At 36.9% G+C, this 25375-nt stretch overlaps 1 protein-coding gene across 3 annotated transcripts; it reads left to right on the top strand.

Moving 5' to 3' along the window:
* Positions 1 to 3983: 3983 nt before the first annotated feature.
* On the top strand, positions 3984 to 23904 carry VWA3A_1 (von Willebrand factor A domain containing 3A). Of its 3 annotated transcripts, XM_051210708.1 has the most exons (10): positions 3984 to 5267; positions 5302 to 5607; positions 5641 to 5774; positions 7751 to 7799; positions 9062 to 9255; positions 9995 to 10558; positions 12083 to 12269; positions 12898 to 12986; positions 13924 to 14073; positions 23740 to 23904. In XM_051210708.1, the coding sequence occupies exons 2-10, from the start codon at positions 5382 to 5384 to the stop codon at positions 23761 to 23763; spliced, it is 1617 nt and encodes a 538-aa protein (XP_051070726.1). In that variant the 5' UTR covers positions 3984 to 5267; positions 5302 to 5381; the 3' UTR covers positions 23764 to 23904. The 3 variants fall into 3 exon arrangements, with proteins under 3 accessions (XP_051070726.1, XP_051070725.1, XP_051070727.1); XM_051210707.1 differs by lacking the exon at positions 23740 to 23904 and having other exon boundaries at positions 3984 to 4016; positions 5115 to 5267; positions 9995 to 12269; positions 13924 to 22925; XM_051210709.1 differs by having other exon boundaries at positions 5115 to 5774; positions 7751 to 9255.
* The last annotated feature ends 1471 nt before the right edge of the window (positions 23905 to 25375 follow it).

The following is a 25375-nucleotide window of genomic DNA, read 5'->3' on the forward strand; positions in this document are numbered from 1 at the left end:
TCGTGTTGGGATATTATTAATTGTTACCTTTCTGTTCGTCCTTCCTTGAATCCTGTTCAGGGTTTCGATAGAGATCCACTCCTTATGATGATGCTTTTTGCGGCTCAGCACTTCCTGGCACGTTGAAGTTAATGCTTCTTTTATCCCTTTCCAGTTGTCCTCCATCGTAGTTTCTTTTTCTTTCTGTAGATCTCGTAAGGCTTGGAACCTGTTGTCTAGAGATATCTTGAATTCGTTGAGTTTGTTAAGGTCTCGTAGAGAGGTTGTATTCAATCTTTGTAGTGCTGTTTCCCCGGCTGTCTAGTGTTACTTTAACTTCAGTTTCATCTTGATCAAAACCAGGTGGTGGTCTGAAGCTACGTCAGTTCTTCTCCTGGTCCCCACATCTTCTATTGTCCTGAATTTTTTGTTGGTATAAATATGATCTATCTGGTTTTCCGTGGTGTGGTCCGATGAGGTCCATGTAGTTTGTGTATGCGTTTGTGTGGTAATATTTTGCCGTCTATAAGCCATTTGTTGAGTGCACATAGGTTTGCGAATCTCTCTCCATTTTTTATTCTCTCTCCCAGTGCATGCCGTCCCATGATATCTTCACATCCAATGTTATCTATCCCGACTTTGGCGTTTAGGTCTCCCATCAGGATGGGGCGATCCTTAAGTGGGCACTTCGCTATGATTGTTTGCAGCCTGTCACAGAACTGATCCTTATTGCATTCGTTGCTGTCACTGACTTGTGCGTAACCCTGGGTAACATTCATAGTGATTCCCACCTCCTTTGTCTTGAAGGATACCTCGGTGATCCTGAATCCATGAGATTCCCACCCAATAAGTGCATTTCGTGCTTGTTTGGACAGTATCAGAGCAACTCCCAAACTGTTTGAAACATTTTCTTCATAACCAGAGTACAACAGCATCTCTCCTGTACCTAACCTTTGCTTTCCAGCATGAGTCCAATGAATTTCACTGATTCGGAGCGCCGCCACGTCTTATCTCCTAATTTCCGTGGCACTTTGGCTGATCTCCTGGCTTCCCTGAGTGTCCAAACGTTCCAAATACTTATGTTAACTATTTCTCTGGTTGTCAGAATGAGCATCGGTTTTGTGAATATCAAAGAATCTTGACCCTCAATATTAGGTGTCATATTTCTTACAGATTATTATTATTATTAATGGCTTTATTCAATATTATATTTTGGTACAATATAGAATTCTCAGCACAGGGTATTTCAGCAAGTTTCTTACACAGAAAACAGAAACAAAGACAAAAAAAGTTTCAAAAAAAACCTGAAAAACAGTACATTTAAAATTAAAGTCATGTTAAGAATGCAGGTTATTGGCTAGGTTAACTCTAACAACCTGTTCGTCACAGAGTATATTTGCTAGGTAAGGTATTATAGAACATTTATACTTTTCCTTGCGTGCATGGATTTTAATGTAATTACGTCTCGTTCTACCAGAAGATATAGAAGGAGAAAGATAAGAGTGAAGGGGATGGCTAGTATCTGATAAAATGACACCTGCTTCAACTCCCAAGACAGAGTTTAAATGATTTTCTTCTGGTAAGCGTTTCTTTTGTGGGGTTGTTTTCCACGGGATGGGATTGCCGACCTTATGATCAACCCTACTCATTTACTCTGACTTGGAACCATCAGTCACCCTAGAAAAGTTACAGGTGGAGCCCGTGATTCCGATAGGCGCCTAAAATAAGATGTGTGCCGGTATAAGAATGGTCTGTATGCATTGTTTTTATACTGTAGGACGGTTTTAATGAGAACGTGCTGACTTATTCGATCAAAGGGACTTCAGTCCTCCAAATATCATATCGGGTGTTATGTGTGTGTTGCCTGTATCTTTAATTAGTACCTCAGCGTTAGCGTACTAATGTTGTGTGAAAGCTCAGGTTGGCGATGGAAGCAATTTGACGTTGTCTTGCCCGGGAATAAAAGAGCGGTCACCCTGAGTACTTGTTTCGTTTTTATATGAAGTATGTTTTTATGTACGTAAGGCTGTATTTGTCAATCATAACTCCTCATAAATTAAAAAATTCCGAGCTCCACTATAGAGCGACTAAGGATGGAAACAGTGTGACTTCTATATAAATATTAGAGTCAAATCATGACCAGTCGGTTCCATCAGATAAGGATTCTACAATCTAAACGATTGATTGTTCTACTGAGATAGCATTATGGCTAGTTAGAATACGACGGCAAGTTATTACATAACTGTCTGCTGGTAATTATTTATACCTGGTCTTTTGTTGAAATATATCCCGTTTATCTCTTAAGATTTAGTAGATGTAAATTCCCTCATATTCACATTCTTATAACCGTTCACATTGTGATGAACGAGAACTCAAGTATGGTAAACCAATTTATTGTCTTATGCAAAATTATACAGTACCTTTTTAGTAATGACAATAATGCATCAAATACATCATTTACATATCTTCCTTGAGTCGCCCTCCACAAAATTCAGCATTCTTTGAATCCTGTTGTTATTCCGTTTGTTCTTTGTTTTCTTTCCCCTTCTCTTTAGTTCAATTTTCCACTTTCAATCCCTGTTACATATTACTTTAATTCATCTGGATACGTAGTGCACTCCATAACATGATCTAAAGTGTTTGTTTGTTTGGAACTATGGTGTTATACATACGACACCACTTGCTCTATTTTACAATCATAGCTACAGGATAAAATAGTATTGTGGTAATATCCTTATAGATTTTAAAAACCTGTCGAAATGTTGTAAATACTATGTAAACATTTTTGAAACTCGTTTCTGACTGTATTTATGACGAAACTCGAGATGGCTTTTTCACAACGCTTAGGTATGTGTAGGTTACTAGCGCATAATAATTATAGCTTATATGTGTTCGTTCAATGACTGATGGTTGGACTGAATCTGAGCAGCTGATTTAAAAGATTCTTAGAAGAGAAACGCAACGAGTCCTTGTTTAACGTAAAACTCCCTTTTATACTTGGCAGGACGGGGATTTAGTACACTTGTGTGCTCATTCGCAGGTTTTTAAATCGATAGCAGGAACTAATTTTGTGACCACTAAAGGGATACGTTTGATGTTTGTGCTGACGGATAGTCCCTTTCAGGTCTTTTATTAGACAGTTATGAGTTAATAGTTAGCATACTGAATTTGGTCACTGCTAGTTGTCATAATACGATTCAAAACTTTTTTATCCCTCGAATATGGGTGAAAACACCATGTTTCTGCACTCTGAATGACGTCACAAAATATTCGTGAAGACCAAAATAAACCCTTAGATTTCAGACCGTTCGAAAAGCACTGTTAGTAGTCAGGAACTAATTTACCCATATGTGGTTTAAGCGTATACGTCTTTCATACGGTGATAAGAGACGGTTCTTCGTTTGAAGTAGAGGTACCGAAGACTTCAGATCTGTAGATTTGAAGCAGTTCATCCAATTCATACTCTGAAGCAAATGGAAAGGTTTAGCCTTGGTCGGACCCACATGAAAATTCCCTCGTCGTTCAACAGACAAAAATAAGAAATATGATAAGGGAAGTAAATAAGTTTCCTGGTGCTTCTAGTATAACGGCAGGTTGCCGGTCAACTCCCCCGCTTAGGTATTCGCCTAAACTTGCTACAACGCCTAATGTTGTGCGAAATTAGGAGTGAAAACACTTTCTACCAAGGGATATTTGATAATGCGTTATCCATCATACTTATACTTCACATCACATCTAAGATGAATGGCCTACCAAGTCATAGAATTAAAAGTTAGTGTAATGTCGTTTGTCCTAATGTGAAGTAGTCTCAGATCCTCATGAAGAAACAAGCAATCGTCATACTACCCAACGCTTTTCATCGTCAGGAAAAAAGAAACTCAGAATACACCTGTGAGACCAAGTCATGTACGCCCATTAAATAGATTGATGACCGCAACACATGCAAGTCAACCTCTTCCTAAGTTTCGAGGAACATGACAAAAAGTTTTAGGTTAGTAGTTTGAGTATGCGTCACAGGCGGGCTTTCTAATATTAATGTGAGGATGTGCCGGTCATCGGTCCAGACGTTATTTCTCCTCTTCGTGTATATTGTTTTCCGTTCTTTGAATATACGATCAAACTTAAGGCCTTTTAGTCCGTGGAGCAGTGACAATGTTTTGTTTATAGTCCAAACTACCGGACATATGAGTTGATGGCTTCAAACTCTTCGAATTCAGGTTAAATGCTTCAGTTTGGCAGTAACGGACCATAATTTGTCTTCAGAACACATTATTTTTAGTTTCTCACAAAGGTTCAGCTCTTCACAAGCTCAGGGAGTGCATATCTAAAGAAGGAAATTTTAATCCCGCAGAGTGTTAAGTACTAGTCCCATGGGTAGATTTGGCTTAAAAATTCTCCTATTGTAGTAATAAAGTACAAAGATAAGAATCTGAATATGTTTGGCCACATGACACTACTTAGTAAGCGTTTTCTCAGTCAGTTCGCGACTTGTTTCTTTGATTGATTTCACCGTGTGGATAGTTCTTTATTACGTTGTCCTAATTAGTTTAATATAACTAGCTAGCTATCATGGCTCTTGTAACTGATTTTTTGCCTGCAGTTGTCTCGCGTGTGTACTTGTAAGACGAGTGGCCATATTTTCCATTTTGTTCTCACGGTTAGTTAGTCGAGATTTTCCCTGTATTGCTCCAGTACGTTGAACTCAGGTTGGTCCATTATTGTATTTTACTTCGAAAATGTTAAGAATGAGGATGCTTCACTGATTTTTAAGCAGTAAACGACAGGTTTCATGTTTATCCACTGAATGTTTCTCTTGACAGACTATAAAAGACTTCGTTACTAGAATATTTAGCTATTTGTGCAAGCAATATGTAGCCTCGAAGTTAATCCCCTGACAATCTAAGACGGTCCCAATGGGCGGTTAGGGTGTATGCATAACATCAACTACGGTGTCATCGGTACTCAATGTTTCTCCATATATATTCATGCCTCGTAATATAATAAAACTTAAGTCTGAACTATCTTGGTGACTCGCTTTTAGTAACTTTCCAAAGTAGTGGATTTTCAACATAAAGTTTGCGGTTTCAAATCTAGTTCCCAGTATTGAGCGTTAAATAGTTTATTTTTATTTCCAGGGAAAACGTGGAGTCACGAATTACTGATAAAAGTAAATACCGGCCAGCTAATTAACTGCCTAATAGAATATGTACTAGATTCTCACTTAAAGCCCGATGAGGCAGAGGAAGGAGAGGTCAACGATTTGTCTGACCAAGAAGATAATGTCTCAGGTATGAGGTTTAATAATGACTTAGTCGTCTTCAGACTTTTCGAGTAATAGCGGTTCATCAAAGTCTTACAACAACCCATCACCAAAGCATGGAGATGAGAGCTGTACGTCAGAAATGTCACAAAACGGGGGATCATCACTTTCTACGCTAAATATACCATCAGTACATCATATCCAGTCCCATAAAAGTAGACCTGTCAAAATAACGGATACTGCCAATGTGTCAAAGAAAACAAATACAAGTCCTGCTAATACCAAATCAGAAGTTCGTGGTCAAACTTCGTCTCATGAAAACCAAACAACTAAGTTGCAGTCTATAGTCAATTGTGCTAGGGCTTCAGGTAAGAATCTACAGCATTCAAAATATCCTTTAGGTCCACAAATATTGTCGGAGCAGGTTGAACCATTTCATACCTCAATGTCTGTTAAGTCAACTAAACATCTTCAGGGTCTACGGGACTTAGAAAAGGTGCAGCTACAGATGCAACTAGAGGTTGCAACTAATCAAGTAAACTGATATCATTTTAAACGTTTCCTGTACTGATATACATCTAGGTTTTACATACGATGTTTTCACCTATTTAATTTATTGCATTGCACTTATAGTATCTTCGCCCTCTGAAGACATTACTCTTCAACCACCTGCGATTTCGTTACATGTGTTTGCTTATCACTAAAGGGATGACAGTTACAAGACCTGGACCTGGTCTCATGAAAATAAACGAAACTAGAAAGGAGCAAGCTACGCAATCATAGTAACATAAAGCAGAATCATTTGGCATAAAACCCGATACTTTAATAGCATCTGTAACGCCTCGCAACAACCTTTAGCACATAAATAAGACCAGTGAATCTTGATGATTCCCTGATTAATGGACGTGTAAAGGTCAATTTCCTCTATATCTGACTCCAATAAATAGTGTCGCGTTAACTGAGTATTTACGCAGGCTAAATCTCCAATAGTATGGATTTACTCGAGATTATTCAAAAGCCCGAAACGCCAGTTGTAGAGATAGTTTATTGTTGATGATTAGTAAACGTCTTCAAGTGCACAGATAGCAAGCACGCAGAGAATAGTGTGTGTTGAAAATCCATATATACTTATGAGTGTTAGTCGATTGTGGAGAATAGATAAAGATTAATGTACAGACATGTGCCCAATTGGACCCCCACAATTTTACACAATGGATTAAATGTCTAAATTACAGCGAGTAGACAAATAATGAAATAATTGAGTGGGCTTACCACAGATGCTTTGAAACTTGTGTGGTCGGATTTAAAACACAGGCGAAGGCAAGTTTGCACTTGATTTTAAGCTTGAGTGATGATCGCTGGTATCCATTCGTAAGGGCACTATCAAGGGGACAATCGTTAACAAGGGAGACCGTTAAGAAGGCACATATTTAAAAGGGCGAGTATTAAAAAGGAAAATAAAATTTCTAAGAGTCTGAAATTTAGTCGGTTTACCATTTGTTCTTTTGACTCTACAATCAACCGTAAATGTAGTTCTCTATACATTCAATAGAGGTCTCAACAAAATTCAATGAAACGTTTACATTCAATGAATAATGTAATCTTTTAAACTTAGTAACAATTCGTTATTCTTATTATCTTAGTCATGCCATCCTATACATCTATTTCAACCAGCGGAGCTGAGAATTTATTGGCCTGCCAAATGAATAATATAAGGTTCATATTCATATACTGTTCATACTAGATAGGAAAATAGCGTTTGACTCCTGTTCGAGCGACCTTGTGACATTGCCCATCATATCAAACCGTGACAAATCGATAAATTACTCCGCTATAGACTTTCTATTCGACCTTACTAAGGTTAACAAATATTTTATGAATAAGAATAGCTTATTCAACAGTTGCTGTGGTATCAGACACTATGTGATCTAATGATACTAACTAGCTACCCAAACCAAATAATTTAGGGCAGAGTTCCTAATTGCGGCCTGTACGTCAAACCCCTCAGTCAAATATTCTACTAGAATTGATACGTTCGTTATCTGATATTTTGTAGACTGACCTATTTTTCCTTGAAAGATTCATCAATAACACAGTCTCTCCTAATAAGCATCCTTTGTAGCAACATAGGGTTCGGGATTCGTGTGTCTTTCCAAACTGCTGATTCCGTACTGTTGCATCAGCGTCCCGATTGAATATATACCATAGAGTAGTTGAGCACGTCAGCTATGTGGTCGGTAACTTTATTTTTGTGTATTGAACTTCTGGCCACCTAGGGAATTCAGTTTTCCTCCACGTGGTTGTACGCAAATCTATAATTTATATGTACTTTTAATTGAATGTTTCATTTTCATATTAAAAAATATTTTAAAGCATTTATTTTGGTGATTACCAGTATTCGGTGTTTTAGATTAAATTTTTAACCATGTGTGACAGGATTTTACGGTGTATTATAACCGAAGGCTACTACACATCCTTCAATTCATCAACTCCATTTTCTATCCATTTCAGAATGAACATAATCATACTTCTACTCCCTATCCCAGTTCCTCTCAACAAGGTATGTGCATTTTTAAGCTTAATTTTTGCGAGCGTTTTATCTTTTCTGCTGTTGTCTTTTATAAAGGCAACTATAAATTTAATTATGTGTACCTGAAGGCAAGAGAAACTCAGTGACAAACTGGCATTTACAACCAGACACAAATTGTTTTTAGCTCATTAATATTCATGTTTAGCTCTTTAGATTTGAAGCTAGATTTGAATACCTACCCGAGATATATGAACTAAACAATTGAAAACCTTTAATATATTTCATCATCTTATCATCATAACAATAGCTTTAGATGCATATATACTGTCATAAATATCGGTAGACTGAAGCCCCATCCAAATTCTCAGTTTATTGCTTCCTTACCCTTTAAGGCATGTACGTGTTAATACATAATAGTTTCTTTCATAACGTTTCTGTTAAGTTTTTACATACATATTTCCTGTTTTTGATAAAATGGACTAGTAACTGATGAAATTGTCGAAGGTATTCGGTTTTAAAACCTTGTCAAACCAGCCTGGATGTTTTTTAAATTCTCTAGTAAGTGAATGAAATTAACTTACGTATCATGTTATTGCCATTTCGAGTGACCATCTTATACCTAGTAAAACTAAAATCTAATTTTGCACAATATTTAAACTGTTGGTTCTAATACACCATAGTTAGGCTTCTACTATAGACCACAATTGCACCGCCGACTACATAGAATATCCGTTGCTAATAGAAAACCTTTTTCCTTTCCTTTCATTTGCCTTTGTTATCTCCATTTCCATAGTTTACACAGCCTTTTACTTTGGAACCATTGTTAGCTTCGCTAAATTGCGTACTGTTGCAAAACGTGATAATTTAATCCTCTACGTCTATGAGTTTTGTATGTTCTGTTCCTCGTGTCTTAAATTATGCCGTCTCCTAGGATTATCGTCGCTTCAATACTCAAACGTTATCGTCGACAGTTTGTTATACTCAAGTATTTAAGTAATAGAAAGTCTTACAGTTCCTTTTTTGAGAGTTAAGTTTCGGGGAATACTGTATACACTGCATGGCTTATTTGTTCCCAAATATTTATTTTATCTCATCACTTATTATTTCTTGATAAAATATAAAATCATGTTGAGTGTTGGTGTTCTTTTTCTTGTTTCATCACCTGGAGAATTTAGGTCTGATAACAAGTTTGCATATGTATTTAAGTGATAAATGAAATTCATTTGTGGGAGCTGTAGTTATTTCAGTATATTGCACTTATAATTAATATTATTTTTATCCATAAAATACAGTACATCAGAGTGTGTTTCCTGGTTTTGTCCCTGGTGGGACATCAAAACTAGCACGAAATTCTGTGCAAAGGGTTGCTTCTGTTAAAGCTGTTTCCGAAAACATTAACGGTGATAATCGTTTTGGTTTGTCCGGCTCTTGGCAGGTAGCCATTCCTCCTTCATCTGCATTAGGTTCTCAACAAGAAATTGAAAAGGTAAGAACCGCTCATCATGTTATGTATATATTTTTGGATTTTTTAAATAAACCATACGTCACTGTTGTTTTTTGTTTTATTACAATAGTGTGTAAAATGGTATTAGGGCTAGATTATCGTTTTAATTTTGTAACTTGATTGGTTCAACATCATAATAAATCAGTTAATTCAACACATAAATTCCAAAACGAAATTTTATGTAAAATTCGATCTGATATGATAAGTTTGACTACAAACTGTTTAAATACTGGGGAGTCAATTAATTTCAATTTATCAGTTTCGATTGTTTGTTTAAACTTGTTGATAAAATTTTAATTTCCAAACTTAAATACATATAAAAATGTTCGAAATTTAAGCATGTGATAGTATTCTAGCATCGATTAGGATAAATCGCTAAAGTTAGTGAGCCTTTTAAAACCTATGTTCTAGTTTGTGATCCAACAATGAATACCTTCAGCTTTATACAGAACCAACCACTAAACGTTCCATTGTCGGTTTGTAGACTGTCAACTCACCATAAAAATAATAAGTCGCCTTTTCACAAACTAGTTAAGCTTTTAAAAATCATGCTACCTAATCAAATAAGTTGTAATTGGGCTATACTCTTACAGATCCAGTTTGTTTATTCTATGCATTTTGTGTGCTACTTTATTTTTCATCTGCCTAATATGTATGTTTACTTCGTTAGCCCTTGGCTATCAGGAGTTATTGAGGGTATATTGTAATTTATTTAATTCAGATGCATATGATGTATCAGAAAGCCTGTCAACTTTATCAGCGTGCTGTAGCTACTATTGGATCAACACCTAATGTCAGCATCCAACCCCCACCTTTCGGCACTCCTATTGGTTCTCCTCCTTCAATATCTCTCCAATCATTTCCACCGACTCTGATGCCTGTTACTGCCGTTGAACGTCCAGCATCTGTGTCTCCGTCCAAATTCATCCCGGCGTCTCAACTTCCTCATGACGTTCTCAGAGATGTACCTAATCAATGCATTGGTCAAAATCCTCATACACCGGCAATTATTCCTAATCACGCACAGTCAGCTAGTATACAGACTGCTTATTCGATGGCATATTCTTCCGCCTATCAAGAGACTTTAAAGTTTATGTCTAATAATACCGGGAGTAACTTAGCCCCTAATACACAGGAATACACATCTCAGTGGCATCGCTATTTTAATCACTATCTGAATTATTATTTACAAGTTCATAATTATACACCTACGCTATCTAGTGAACAACAACCAGTTTTCTTCCCTCCCACTGGATTACCACCTCCCCCTAGCATTGCATCCTCTGTAAGTTGCAGTTTTGTATATAAACGCTGCGTTATTCTACCCGTGATATATATATATATATATAGACCTTGATAATTCATCAGTGTTGTGTCTTAACGATTGATCTATATCATTTGCTAAGTTTGCCAGTCAGAGTTGTGGTATTTTCTCTACCCACGCCTAATATTACGTTAATGACCGTCTTAGGTTTTGACCAACGCTATAATGCGTTCTAACCAACACAATTCGTCTTGAGCTAACGTATTTTAACTCTTACTGATTCTCCAATATGCATCGTTTGCTATCCCTAACCCTAAGTCCAAAGGGAAAACGAGTCAAACTATTATATCATATTCCAACCATCACAACTCAGGAATTATCCCAAGCATTCATTGGCTTATACACACAAGGAATTGGGTTGCAGTGCACCATAAAATAAAAAAAATCGTAGTTTAAACACGTGCCAAAAGTGGCAGTGAAGACGGGCAAATTGTAGGTAGTCGATTGATAACAGTTTAGGAATAATTAGACGTATGGCGATGGTTAGTGAGTCAAATGGAAGTTTACAATAAGCATAATATAGATATGCAATTATACAGTCATCTACTTACTGTACAATAAAAATATGAACAATAATAGTTCGAAAAACAGTCCCGAACCTCATGTTTTAATGTTTACTTCACTGCAAGACTAAGCAACCGACTATAGTTGTTGTTTTCCATCAACTAACATCTTTTGTGCCGTCTTAGGAAGCTTTTCCACATTTGTTCAATTCAAGTTGAACCATCATTTTCCCTCCGTTGCTGCTTCGACTTTAAATAAATGCCATTTTACTTTTAAACATTGATTAACTGCATTTGGTCCTTTTTCTTTAATTTTAGCAAAATATATTTGACAGTTTCGAACTTTCTAGGCGTATGATTTAACATAAAAAATTCTGCCAGATTATAACATCAAAAAGTGTTATTGTTGTGTAATAATTCTGTTATTACTTGTTAAGCGTATAGTACTTTTTGACGTATAACTATGAATTTTTGCTTAATGATAAGTCATAAAATTAGTGATGATTTGGTGATTTATGCACTCAAATTTCAGTCATAAAATCATAGGTCTAAGTCTTATCCCTTCTATTTCGCTACAGTAACCACTTTCTGTTTATAGTTTCCAAAAGCTCCAAGTACAGGAATTGGTAATTGATTACTAAGTTGCATTGCCTTATTTCTTTATTCCTTGTCTACATATGAAAGTTAAAAAACTTTCCATTACGCTTAATATGAAAATGATTTAGTATTTTTCCGTGCCCTATTAATTCAAGACTGAAGCCCAGTTCTTAACCATTTTTTTCCTTTCCAAGTGAGCTCATCTTATTTATAAGATAAATTATTGTTCCTATTACGAAGATGTACTATGTTTATTGATTTTTACATCACCCAGAATACCACCGTTCAAAATAATTAAGATATTGAATTAATTCAACCTATCATATGTACTTGATGGTTCTTTACATTCAGTTGTCACGATTAAGTATATTTTATTTCTTTACAGTGTGCCAATGATCTAGTTTTTCAATCTAAGCGAGATTTTCATAACCATCATGACTCTAAGCGCCTATGTATATCGTCTAACGAGGGTCTTCATCGTATTTCTACTGTACTCCATCCTGAACATTCCAATCGCTCTAGTTCCCCATCTGATTCAAAAAATGTAACAAACGATGGATCAAAAAGCGATCGTAAGTGATTGAAATTGATCCAAATATAGTGCTCTAGCTTTTATATGTATATAATTTTGAAACTGAGTTTACAATGCCAATGAAAACAATATAGCCTTTGGAGTAGATCATTTTACCTAGAAACAGCATAATGGATGATCTTTATTGTATGTAAAGATTATATATTTTCCCAACAATTCTTTATTTTATTGACTCAATTCTCGTGTTGTCTCATTTATCATTATGGAGGTTATTATTACCCACTAGAGTTTACCCATTTTTGCTTGAATAAGACGAAAGTTGTTTCGGCGGTGAAAATATGTGATTGAATTATATCACAAGTTAACTTTTATTGGAATTCGTGTTCATTTAATTCGGACCCTTTAATGCATTGATAATCTTCATTACAAAAGTTGAATACTCTAAATTTGTCGAACAGTTTCAAGTAATAACGAAGTTTTTTTCAAATAAGTTGATGAATAATTATTGTAATTTAACTGCTATTACCTGGGTCACAGACTCTATACATAATATATTATTCTTCAGGGTCTGGTTCACCTAAACCCTTTTCGTGTTAAACTAATACCTCCCAGTCGTTATATATAATCATATATTTGAGTATACTTTCGACTTCCATTTATTTTCGTAGTATCCTCGTCAAAGTATTTATGGATAAGCAATCTCCCTCAAGGTGTTCGAGCAGTAGATATTAAAGAAATGTGTGCACCATACGGAAAAGTAAGTTGTTTGTTGATACTGTAGTCTTATTGACTGCGTCTTTTATCGATAACAATTACTGCTTTCTTAGAATCTAAACTTAGTAACATTTGAACTGCAGTTCTTATTTGAAGTAATTGATAAAACGGAAAAAGAAAACTGCATAATGGTCGTAAATATTCTTTAATTATGTGTTTATCAATTATCTGATTAATATTTCATGTGGTTTAGGTCATTAAAGTCAAACGAGTACGGTTTATTACGTTCAGGATGTTTTATACTTTTAAAATTATCCATCAACCAATGTGTTGTCACACTTTCGTATAGCCAATTAATTTCCCGTAACAAGCATTTTTTTGTTATTGACTCTTACGTTACCCTAAAGACTGTTAATCACACTGTACAGGAGTAGTGGGCTAGTAGTTAAGGCGTTCGATTTTCAGCTATTAAGCCAAGTACTTGGTCACAGCTGTTGCTCCTGCTTCAGTTCAGGCAGCCGAGTGGTATCAATAGCCCTCACAATTAGAGTGTACCTCATACACAAGTGCCTTAGTGAATGAGTTAATTCAAAAATGTTGAGTCGTCAATGGACTTCGCTTTCTAAACTACTAAGTGAGGCTTAAATCTGATGAATAACGGAAGTTATATATATATATATATATATATATATATATATATATATATATATATATATATATATATATATATATATATATAAACACAAGATATTTAAACAGTATTGTTTTGATTGTATAGATCGGTTACACTTACCATCTGATGATAAAAGGCGAATATGATCATTTAATGTCTTGTGCATTTGGCAGCCTGGCTGCTTTTTGCTAACAAGCATCATTTGAAATCATATGATTACAGCCTTACTGATGGTTACTTTTAAACATAATTTTGTTTTATGTACGTTAAAATGTAAATAAGGTTCTCAACGTGGATTTTTTTCTAGGTTCAAACAATAAAAATAGTAGGCAGTAAAAAGAGTAAACCCCCATCTATTTACGCTTATCTCATTATGGAGACTTCGGAGGCCGCAGTCCGTCTTATAAAAGCCTTACAAGGTGTGAGGTTCTCTGGAAATGAATTGAAGATAAAACAAGTATGTACTGTCTTAAATTTAGTATTTGATTTATCCCTTTTTCAACACTAATGGAACATTCATGAATTCATTGGTTATCTTGACCAAACCTAATAATCAGTATTATGATTGAGTCCGTTTCATATCAGGGGCCATTATGGAATTTCTAATAGTCCTTCAAATCTTTTAAAACCAATACAAAGAATTCTGTCAAAGTTGTGAAAACTATTTACAAATCTGATTATACATTAAGCCAATCGGGACTCAATGAAAATTTTTCTGAGATTGTACTATTTCAGATAGTCGCTAAATTCGGTCCTTAGTGAATGTTCGAATATATCTCAAAAAGAAAAGTTTGTGGTGTAAAGTTTCTGTTGATAAAAAACCTATTGAAAGGGAATTTTTCCAGTCTATTCGTCACTTTACTAAATGTCTAAAAGGAAATTTTAACTATACTGAGATCTGAGCAATAGTTTGGGTTAAAGGTTCTTAATGCATATTTGAACTACACCTCAAGGCTCAGTGAAGCGAAAATAAATGTTTATTTTATAAGAGTGTGCGGAAACTAATCTGCATCAAAAGTATATTAGAAATCTTTACTTCGATTTAAAGTTCGATATAATTGACTGACTCAAACGTTATGCGCTAAATCAAATTGATTCTCTAAATTTATATATTAATGAAATTTTTAAAAAATGTCAAGAAAGTTGATGCTATTGAAGAACCTCCTGGTAACTTAAAGGAACGATTTTTGAACCATGTTAAGATGATGGTTTATACAGGAAAAGTAAAACCTAAACAAACAGATTCCAGAAATAAAATTCCCATCTCGGTATATACGCAATTTTTCCACTGTTAATCTCAATAATATTGAGTTAAAAGCGTTATCATTAGGGCCAAAGTTTTGTGACTTAAAAAACAGTTAGTAAAATTGACGTTGAAATTGAAATTGAAAACCTTTATGTCCAAACTGCAGTCAGTAATTCCATCAAAAGATTATTATTTTATTTTTATTTTAACACATAGATATTTGTACAAGGAGGCACCAAATACATATGCACCACACAAATCTCATTTGATTTCTATAAGGGCTGTGATACTCCCCGGGTGCCCAAACCGAAGCAGGTGGTTTTCTTAGGGGGCCACACCCGGAGCCTTCGACCTGAAGGTCTGATCCACAAAACAGTGGAGTATCGTCAGGAGATGCAGTCTTATGGAAGCCGGTGGCCAGCGATTGGTTCTAAGGCCATTTGTTCCTTCAGGGTACTGCAGTCCATGTGCACCATTGGCTTGGAATTAGGGTTTTCCAACTCCTCTAGGTGGACTCTCCATGTCCACCAACCCGGTTAAAGCACCGGACATTCGCTTTTCGTCCTCTCAATTTCGTAAACAACACCCGTGGTGCGAGAAGGCAGTGAGTAGAGGCTATATACGCGTGGCCATGTGAGAGCATTTCGAGAGGGAGAGCGGACTCTCCCCACTCTCGGCCGTACCAGGGCATTTGGGGGCACCTAAATGATAAGCATAATTCGAAGATGATTTTGACAAAAAGTCACAAGCAAAGTTTACGGAAACATGAAACTGGCGTCAAGTTTTTGATCACGAATCCAGACAAAGGTCATGGTTTATTGCTAATGGATAAAAGCGACTGTTTGAACAGAGTGAAGGCCGTTTTAAATGATAAGAGTAAATTTCCGAAACCGGTAATTAAGAGTAGTACGATAAACAGGATTGAAAGATAACCAATAGAATTATTGAAACAAATTAAACAAAAAGGTTTTATTTCAGAAAAGGTGTTGGGAATGTTGAGACCTACAAAAGAAATAACACCAATATTATATAATCTGTCAAAAATATATCGAGGTGACTTGTCCTGTTGTGGCTAATTTCCTCTATATCTGACTCCAATAAATGATATCCCGTTAACTGAGTATTTAAGGTAGGCTAAATCTCCTAGTAGAATTATGGATTTACTCGAGATTATTCAGAAGCCTGAACATCAGTTGTGGAGATATTTTATTATTAAAGATAAATAAAATCCTCAAGCGTACAGCGAGCAAGCACGCTGTGAAACCAAGAGCGTGTGTGTGTGTGTGTGTGTTAAAAATCCATATATATTTTTGAGTGTCAATCAAGTGTGGATAAATCATTGATTATGTGTATGTTACAACCAATACTTACTTACTTACGCCTGTTACTCCCAATGGAGCATAGACCGCAGACCAGCATTCTCCAACCCACTCTGTCCTGGGCCTTCTTTTCTAGTTCCATCCAATTCTTGTTCATGTTTCTCATATCTATTTCCATCTCCCGGCGTAATGTGTTCTTTGGTCTTCCTCTTTTCCTTTGGCCTTGAGGATTCCATGTGAGGGCTTGTCTTGTGACGCAGTTGGGTGCTTTTTTCAATGTGTGTCCTATCCACTTCCAGCGCTTCTTCCTGATTTCTTCCTCCACTGGGATCTGGTTTGTTCTCTCCAACAGTACGTTGTTGCTAATAGTGTCCGGCCAACGGATCCGAAGTATTTTACGTAGACAACTGTCAATAAACACCTATGTCTTCTGGATGATGGCTTTCGTAGTTCTCCAGGTTTCTGCCCCATACAGTAGAACTGTCTTGACATTTGTATTGGAAATCCTGACCTTGGTGTTGGTAGACAGTTGCTTTGAGTTCCAGATGTTCCTCAGTTGTAAATATGCTGCTCTTGCTTTGCCGATCCGCGCCTTCACTTCTGCATCAGATCCACCCTGTTCATCAATGATGCTGCCCAAATATGTAAAGGTTTTTACATCTTCCAAATCTTCTCCGTCAATTGTGATTGGATTGGTGTATTCTGTGTTGTATCGGAGAATCCTGCTTTTCCCTTTGTGTATATTGAGACCTATTGCTGCTGAGGCTGCTGCCACACTGTTCGTCTTCTCCTGCATCTGTTGTTGCGTTTGGGATAGAAGGGCCAGATCGTCTGCGAAGTCTAGATCGTCCAACTACATCCTAGATGTCCATTGTATCCAATGTTTCCCTTCAGACGTTGAAGTCTTCATGATCCAGTCGATCACCAGGAGAAAGAGAAAAGGTGCGAGTAAGCAACCTTGCCTGACACCAGTATTAACTTCGAACGACTCTGTCAACTGTCCTCCATGCACGATTTTACAGTGTAATCCATCATATGAATTCTGTATGATATTGACTATCTTCTGAGGTACGCCGTAGTGTCGAAGAAGCTTCCATAGTGTTGTTCTGTCCACGCTGTCAAATGCTTTTTCGTAGTCAATGAAGTTGATGTGGAGTGATGAGTTCCATTCAAATGATTGTTCCACAATCATCCGTAGAGTTGCGATTTGGTTTGTACACGATCTATCCTTACATAATCCTGCCTGTTGGTCACGAAGTTGGGCGTCTACGCAGCCCTTCATCCTGTTTAACAATACCCTGTTGAAGACTTTTCCCGGTATTGAGAGAAGAGTGATACCCCTGTAGTTATCACAGTTGCTGAGATCGCCTTTCTTCGGCATTTTGATCAGAAGTCCTTCTTTCCAGTCTTTTGGTACTTGTTCCTCATCCCAAATCTTATTGAAAAGAATGTGGAGTATCCTTGCAGTTACCGCTACGTCTGCTTTTAGCGCCTCTTCTGGAATGTTGTCCGGTCCTGCTGCTTTGCCACTCTTTATTTGCCTGATGGCCATGCTGATTTCTTCAATTGTTGGTGGGCCAACATCGATTGGGAGGTCCGTGGGTGCAGTGGTTCTAATTCTCTTTATACCGAAAGTATTTATAAGTTGCTGAAATAGTTTGCTTGCAAACTGAGTTCTACGGTCGGTCGTAATTGTTGTAGGGACACCGAAGTTTGTAATCCAGTGTTTCACCAGTTTCTTCACCACTGTTGATGCCGACGTGTCTTTTAACGGAACATCTATAGGCCATCTCGTAAATCTATCTATACATGTTAGTATTTGCGTGCAACCATTGGAAATTGGTAACGGTCCAACGATGTCGGCATGAATGTGGTCGAACCTAGCGCTAGCGGCGGGAAAAATTCTTGTAGGAGATATGATATGTCTATTTACCTTTGACTTCTGGCATTGGATACATCCCCGTGACCATTTTCGTACATCTTTGTTTATGTTTGGCCATACAAACCTATCTGTGATAAGCTTTACAGTGGCTTTTATACCTGGGTGAGATATGTTGTGTAGTTTATCAAAAATGTTTCGTCTCATATCATTAGGTACAAAGGGGCGAGTTTTACCTGTTGAGATATCACAGGTTAAGGTGTCCTTGTTGTTTATGGGGATGTTCTGGAATAATAATTTCGTTTCTTTACATTGCAAAAGCTTTTGTAGCTCCTATCGAGCTTTTGATGTTTTGCCATGTCTTGATAGTTTATATCAGAGATCGAGAAAGTATTGATATTTAATCTCGATAGTGCGTCTACTGCATCATTTTCATTGCCTTTTATATAGCGTATATCAGCTGCAACTTGTGAAATGAATTCTAGTTGACGAATTTCGCGCGGACTGTATTTATCATGATTGTGCATCAAGGACTTAGAGGTTTGTGATCAGTATATATCGTAAAAGAATTACATTCTAACATATACTGAAAGTGTTTGATGGCTAAGTAGATAACCAACAGTTCTCTACCGAATGTGCTATATTTTGTCTGCGTTGCGTTTAGTCTTTTTGAGAAAAACGCAAGGGGTTGTCATTGTTGATTGACACGTTCCTGAAGTACAGCACCTACTGCTACATTAGAAGCGTCGGTCATTACTGCTAAAGGCGCATCAACCTTTCGTTGTGCAAGTAATGCCTCGGTGCTTAAGGCGCTTTTCAACCGTTCAAATGCTTGAATTGCTTGCGGTGTCATTGCTAATGATTTAGCTCGTCCCCGTAATAAATCAGTTAGCAGTTTTGCTATGTCTGCACATTTCGGGATAAAACGTCTTTAAAAGTTTATCATCCCAAGGAAACGTAGTTTCTCTAATGAATCAGGTAAAGGATAATTTTGATAGCTTGTGTTTCCTCAGGAACTGGTTTGATGTTTTGATTATCAAGTACGTGACCTAAAAAGGTGAAGAATCGTTTTCCCAACTCACATTTGTCAGGGTTGACTGCTAACCCATACTCGTTTAGCTTCTCAAAAAGCATTTTCAGGTGAGTTAGATGTTCATTTTCATCTTTGCTTGCTATAAGTAGGTCATCTATGTAAGCATATACAAACGGTAAGCCGCGTACCACTTGGTCGATAAAACGCTGGAAACTTTGTGCAGCATTCCTTAATCTGAAAGGCATGCGAACAAATTCGTATAGTCCAAATGGGGGCAGTAATGGCTGTTTTAGGAACATCATCCGGATGAATTGGAATGTGATGGTAAGCACGGACGAGATCAACTTTTGAAAAAATCGACACATCCGATAGGCTATGAGTAAAGTCGTGTAAATGTGGGAGAGGGTATCTGTCTAGTATGGTCTGGCTGTTGAGAGCTCTATAGTCACCGCAAGGTCTGACTTCGGAAGAGTTTTTCTTGGGTACCATATGGAACGGTGATGCCGACGGATTATCGGAGGGGCGTATGATACCCAACTCTATCATTTTGTTGAATTCGTTCTTTGCGATAGCCAGACGAGAGGGGTCAAGGCGTCTTGGACGTGCGAACACTGATGGACTCTCTGTCTTTATGTGATGTACAACGGTATGTGTCGGTTTGTCATGTTTGAAACTCGGTCGTAATAAGACTGGAAACTGATTAAGTAAATTGACGTATTTGTCATTCTCATGATGAGGTTTAACTAATAAATGTATGGAAGTCTCATTTGATATAATTCTTCGGATCTCATTCCTCTGTTCGGCAAGGACAAGTTTCCTGTTTCTGACGTCTACCAGTATTTTGTGGAGTTGCAGAAAATCAATGCCGATTTAGGAACGAGGACGTCCGCTATGATGAAACTCCATGAAAAATTAGATTTAGGATTGAAATTTAATTGTAACCGCCTTTTGCCGTACGTCTTTATGTCAGACCTGTTTGCTGCTTGTAGTTTTAGTTTGGGGTCAGGTGTGTTTTTCTCGAGTGTAGTGGGTGGTACTACACTAACCTCTGCCACTGTGTCGACTAAAAACAGTGTGCCCGTTCTTTTGTCTGTAACATATAACAGACGGCTGTCTTGAGAATTGTGGCCAGTGACTGCAGTTGTCATTAGCCGGCGGTCTTGGCGTTCCTTTTTCTATGTGCTTGCAAAGTTACAAGGCGGAGTTCATTTTTTAGATTGTTTGCCGTACGTTCTATGGTGTTAACAAATGTTGTGTCTGGTAGTGCTTGGACTACGACGTCTACGGCTTCTGGATGTTCCTCTACACTTACTGTGGGGAGTATTCAATAATTGGAGCTGGGCTATCTGTTTAGTAAGGGCATCAACTGTTCGTCGTAACTCGGCGATCTCGTCAGTTGAGCTTGATTATATGTGAGATACAGAGTGAGTCGTAGACCGCTCGTAAATTCTGTCGGCTATGTCTGCTAGCCTATCAAAACCGACATCTTCGTCTCCTATCGCAAGTACCTGCTGGATGTTTTGTGGTAGCAATGAGTTTGCGTAACTAAATTTCGTTCTCTGATTTGTGATTCTGTTTGCAACAAAAAAGCTTTCTAAGCGTGCAAACCAGAGTTCGGCCTTTCGCGGATTTAGATGAAAGGCTTAGCGAATTATCAAGTGCCATAATACGATGAAGCAAAAATAATAATAAGCTGAGGATTGTGATATACAATATGAAAAAATCAAAAATAACAAAAAGAAATATATATGACTCACCGGAAAGAAAAACTGTCACTTTGGGTTTAAATATGCGAATATACGGCAATAATTCCAAAGGAACAATGTTATGGGTGGATTTATTATGATTGTCAATGAATTGTTAATAATTGTAATAGTAATTCCAATGTGAAGTTCTTTGTGATACGCTTGGAAAGTATGCAGCAGACTTTGTAGAGAAATGGTGCGTGTTCTAAAAGTGGTTCACCAAATGTTGTGGCTAATTTCCTCTATATCTGACTCCAATAAATGATATCCCGTTAACTGAGTATTTAAGGTAGGCTAAATCTCCTAGTAGAATTATGGATTTACTCGAGATTATTCAGAAGCCTGAACATCAGTTGTGGAGATATTTTATTATTAAAGATAAATAAAATCCTCAAGCGTACAGCGAGCAAGCACGCTGTGAAACCAAGAGCGTGTGTGTGTGTGTGTGTGTGTGTTAAAAATCCATATATATTTTTGAGTGTCAATCAAGTGTGGATAAATCATTGATTATGTGTATGTTACAACCAATAGGAGAATAGATTAAGATTGATGTGCAGACACGCGCTCAATCACACACACACAGAAATTAAAATAGTGAATTAAGCGTCTGAATTACACTGAGTAGACAAATAATACACTAGTTGAATGGGCTTGCTACAGTCCCTTCTGTCCGTTTTAAATATAAGTAATTCAGTCTGTAAGTACAGTAAAATTGTTAGTGCAAATTCTCGAACCGTTGCACAACGAAATTGTTAATCATAGTGTCATGGACTCCTTCAAATTTGTTGTTATACAGGGCGTGCAATTCGGCAAGTCTGTCATCGTATAGCAGAACACCATCCTCCTTAATTGAGCAAAGGACAGGTGAGAGTGGTTAAGAGTTCTGTTCTCGCTCACTTGGTGGACACAACATCAAGTTGACTTGAATAAAGCTTTTGAGGTTATGCACCATATCCCATCTAATTAACCACATGATTTACGAGTTCGTCTGTTACATACTGCTGAATCTATCGGAATCCATGTTCGTAAATCTTACCTTTGCATCCAAAAGAAGTCTGTACAACCACTCTCGCTACCTTTTCCATCGTCAAAGGAGCGAGTTTTTAGCCGAACTTGAATTAAACACTTATTTCAAAGGTATTCAAGCAATTTTTTAGTTTCTTTCATTTTCATGTTGAATATTCTCAATATCCGTCTATTGATTCCTACATAACTACTGCAAAATTGACTTTTTGTTAAATATTTCCCATGTCTCTGGTTCATTGCATTTCTGATAAGTGCTCTGAATATATTCAATGTTTAAATTTCGTTCGACCCCTGTATTTATTTATCTGAACACATGTTGGTACCAATGGGCACGAAAACAATGTGCCACATAATAAGAAGACGGGATTGGGAAGAAATAGAGGAAGGAGAGTATGATCCAAGACAAAAAATGAGTGAAACAGTTTAGTTGATAGTACAACCGATGAGAATACTTTGTCAAAAAGTTCCTTTTCGAAAGAAAATTACATCAGAATCTTTATCGGTTCTTGTCCTAACACATGTTTGATAACATCTCAAGCCACTGAGTAGCACTATCTCTCTGACCCCAACCAAGCAGTCGTTATCGTCAGTTAATTGCCAGTTTTATATAGCTTTCTCACATACTCGGCTCCGTGTTATGATCTGGCCACCTCTTCAATTTTAGTAACTAATCCCAATACCAGTATATAATGCACTATATGGAGGTCTAAGGGATGACATATAATATACGTAAGCCACCGAAACTGGTGTTTGAAGATCGTCAACGTACCCGAACACACTGCCGGATCTGCACCTTACGTAATTTTGCCACTGAACGTCATCTATCCTTTCGAGATGATAATTGAACACAGTCATCTAACATTCCTAACTTGGAGGACGCCAGGTTTCATTAACGAACTGCTCTCACCGATGTGTTGTACACTGAATTTTTTACAACCAAACCAACTGTACGACGGCATCAAATATGGCCCAGATTGGCATAAGTCGCTCTGGATTTTACTAGACTTAGATTGGTCCGATTCATCAAGTAATCTTTTTTTTTCTCTCTCTCTCTCTCTCTCTCTCCATATATATATATATATATATATATATATATATATATATATATATATATATATATATATATATATCTTTAACTGTTTGGATCTCTACAGATCTTAATGAGTTTTAAAGAGAAGCACTTGAAGGTAATATAGTCGAAAATACTTAGCTGCCATATCTACCTATTTACAACGGATTTATAGGGTGGGAAGTTTTGTGAGCTACGTTATCTGTTGTCAGTTAATGTTTGTTACTCGGTGATATAACTTATAATGTGCATCGGATTTTGGAATCTCGTGTTCTTCAGCATGCTGTCTTGTCATTTTTAGTCCCTCGTTCTTCTTTAATGCTGAACTCAACCATAATATGTAATTTTGCTTATGATCTACTGGTTACCGTGTTTATTGTGACTCATTTTTATAAACAATTGCTTAAAATATCACAGTATGCTACATTTCATCTTCGTGAGTTTTAGACATTCAGTAATCACATATTCTTTTCCTCATTGTCAATTTACAAGAATTTGATTGTTGAATAAATAATACTAGTAACAACTTGTATAATGTTACAACAATCCCGGTTATCAGTTCAGTTATTCTGTTTGATTTGGGGATTATGTATATTTTTCTCATCGTAAGTGTGATGGTACATTCTTTCTTTGGTTGTAAACGTTCTACTAAGTATTTGTCGTGCCTTGGCATCAATATATGTATCTCAATCAGTTACACCTAATTGCCGTGCAACAATCCAGCCATGTAGTTTTTCGTTTACTATGCACATGTACTTCGTTTATTCTATTGGTACTGATCGTTGTTTTTTTTCATTTGATTTCAGATCAACCCAATCCGTTTACCATAAAAAATGTGTGAATAGTCTACCATGTATATTTTTGCTGTGCATTTATTTTATATTTTTCAAATGATGTCTATTTTGGAGACTTAAATTAATTGTATATACTGTCCAAAACCAATTGAATCTTTTAATCAATCTATCGAAACTGGTCTTTTGTTTGTTGTCTATATGCACCTTGCGTTCACCAACCATCCTCTTAGAGAGGACAAGCGGTAGGTGACTAGACTTTTGCTTTTCTTAAGCCGAAGTCCCGTATATCAATGTGTCTGTAACATATGTCAACAAACAGTTATCGCTAAATTGACATGGTTCTGGCTAATAGGGGACCCTTGCTGAACATATTTAGCTTGTTGTTCAAGGTAAAATAGACTCACTGCGAACAAAAATTATTCTACCTTTATATGACTTTCGATATTGGTCTGATTTATAAACTCTTGTTTCTATCCATAAACGTGATGACTGTGACGGCCACGTCTGCAAAGCACTAAGGGACTACTCAGATACTGACGTCTAAGTTTCTTCAGTGCTCTGATGCACGTAAACAGACAACTGAAAACCAGACAATGTTTATTATGATTGTGAATTACGTGACCAATATGTAGAGCGGCTACGCTTCTTAAAACAAAATTCCGGCTATGTGACGCATAATAGGGATTCAATTCAAATACATCGGTTTTCACTACATTAATCGTATTTTATATGTAGAAATCGTTATGCAAAAGCTGTTACTAGTAATTGCAATACTGGACGCCGAGATGGGGTGTAATCTGTTGCCTAAATAATCAGAGAGGGATGTAGCAATTCAGCGTGGCGAATTTTATCCAATAATCTTGACCAAAATGTACTTGACTTAAGCTGTACGGTGATCGTAGCACGACATTCCAGTTTAAAAAACCTTGCGGACTTAAAGGCTTTATTGTATATAGTTTGTGGCATTTTATCCAGCCACTAAACACCCCAGAGTTAATTATCCCATCGGTTACATTGCATCCAAGTACATAGACACAACTGATACTTGTTGTTGAACTATAATATCTCAATTCGACGGTGGCCATTCGGATCTATCAACTCTCTAATTAATGCGAATGATGAGATGGTGGACATTTTGATCGTTCTCCGGAACGACATCACCACAAACTTCAGATGAAGTGTTCGAATTTCTCCACATGTGGTTCACAGCTTGTCCTTTAAACCAAAAGATGAAACGACAAAAGAACTCGTACCCTGTGGAAATATGAAATTTATTCTGACTCTAAGCACCTAATTATTTATATTTGATTCAAATCAGTCACGGTGGTGTACCAGTACTTGAGTCCGTTTTAGAGATTTCAGTTGATTGGAACTTGGAGTCCTCATGGATGAGAGCTGAAGACAACGGTCAAAATGTTTGGGTTTGTTGTTTTGTCATGGGCACGTCATTGTCACTGTTATTTGAGCTAGTAGAACTTTGCATCTGGAAACGCGGTATTACTTTTGGAAAAGAAGTCCCATGACGGGAAAGGATTTTTGGATAAGAAACGAATCCACAAGTTAGATTGATGTTGTAGTGGTGTCTAACTTATTCTAGAGCTTTTATGAATTGGTTCTTCTTAGTTTAAGCTGCTTGTATGCGTCGTCG

The sequence above is a fragment of the Schistosoma haematobium genome, chromosome ZW (assembly GCF_000699445.3).
Source record: "Schistosoma haematobium chromosome ZW, whole genome shotgun sequence".
Lineage (NCBI taxonomy): Eukaryota > Metazoa > Platyhelminthes > Trematoda > Strigeidida > Schistosomatidae > Schistosoma > Schistosoma haematobium.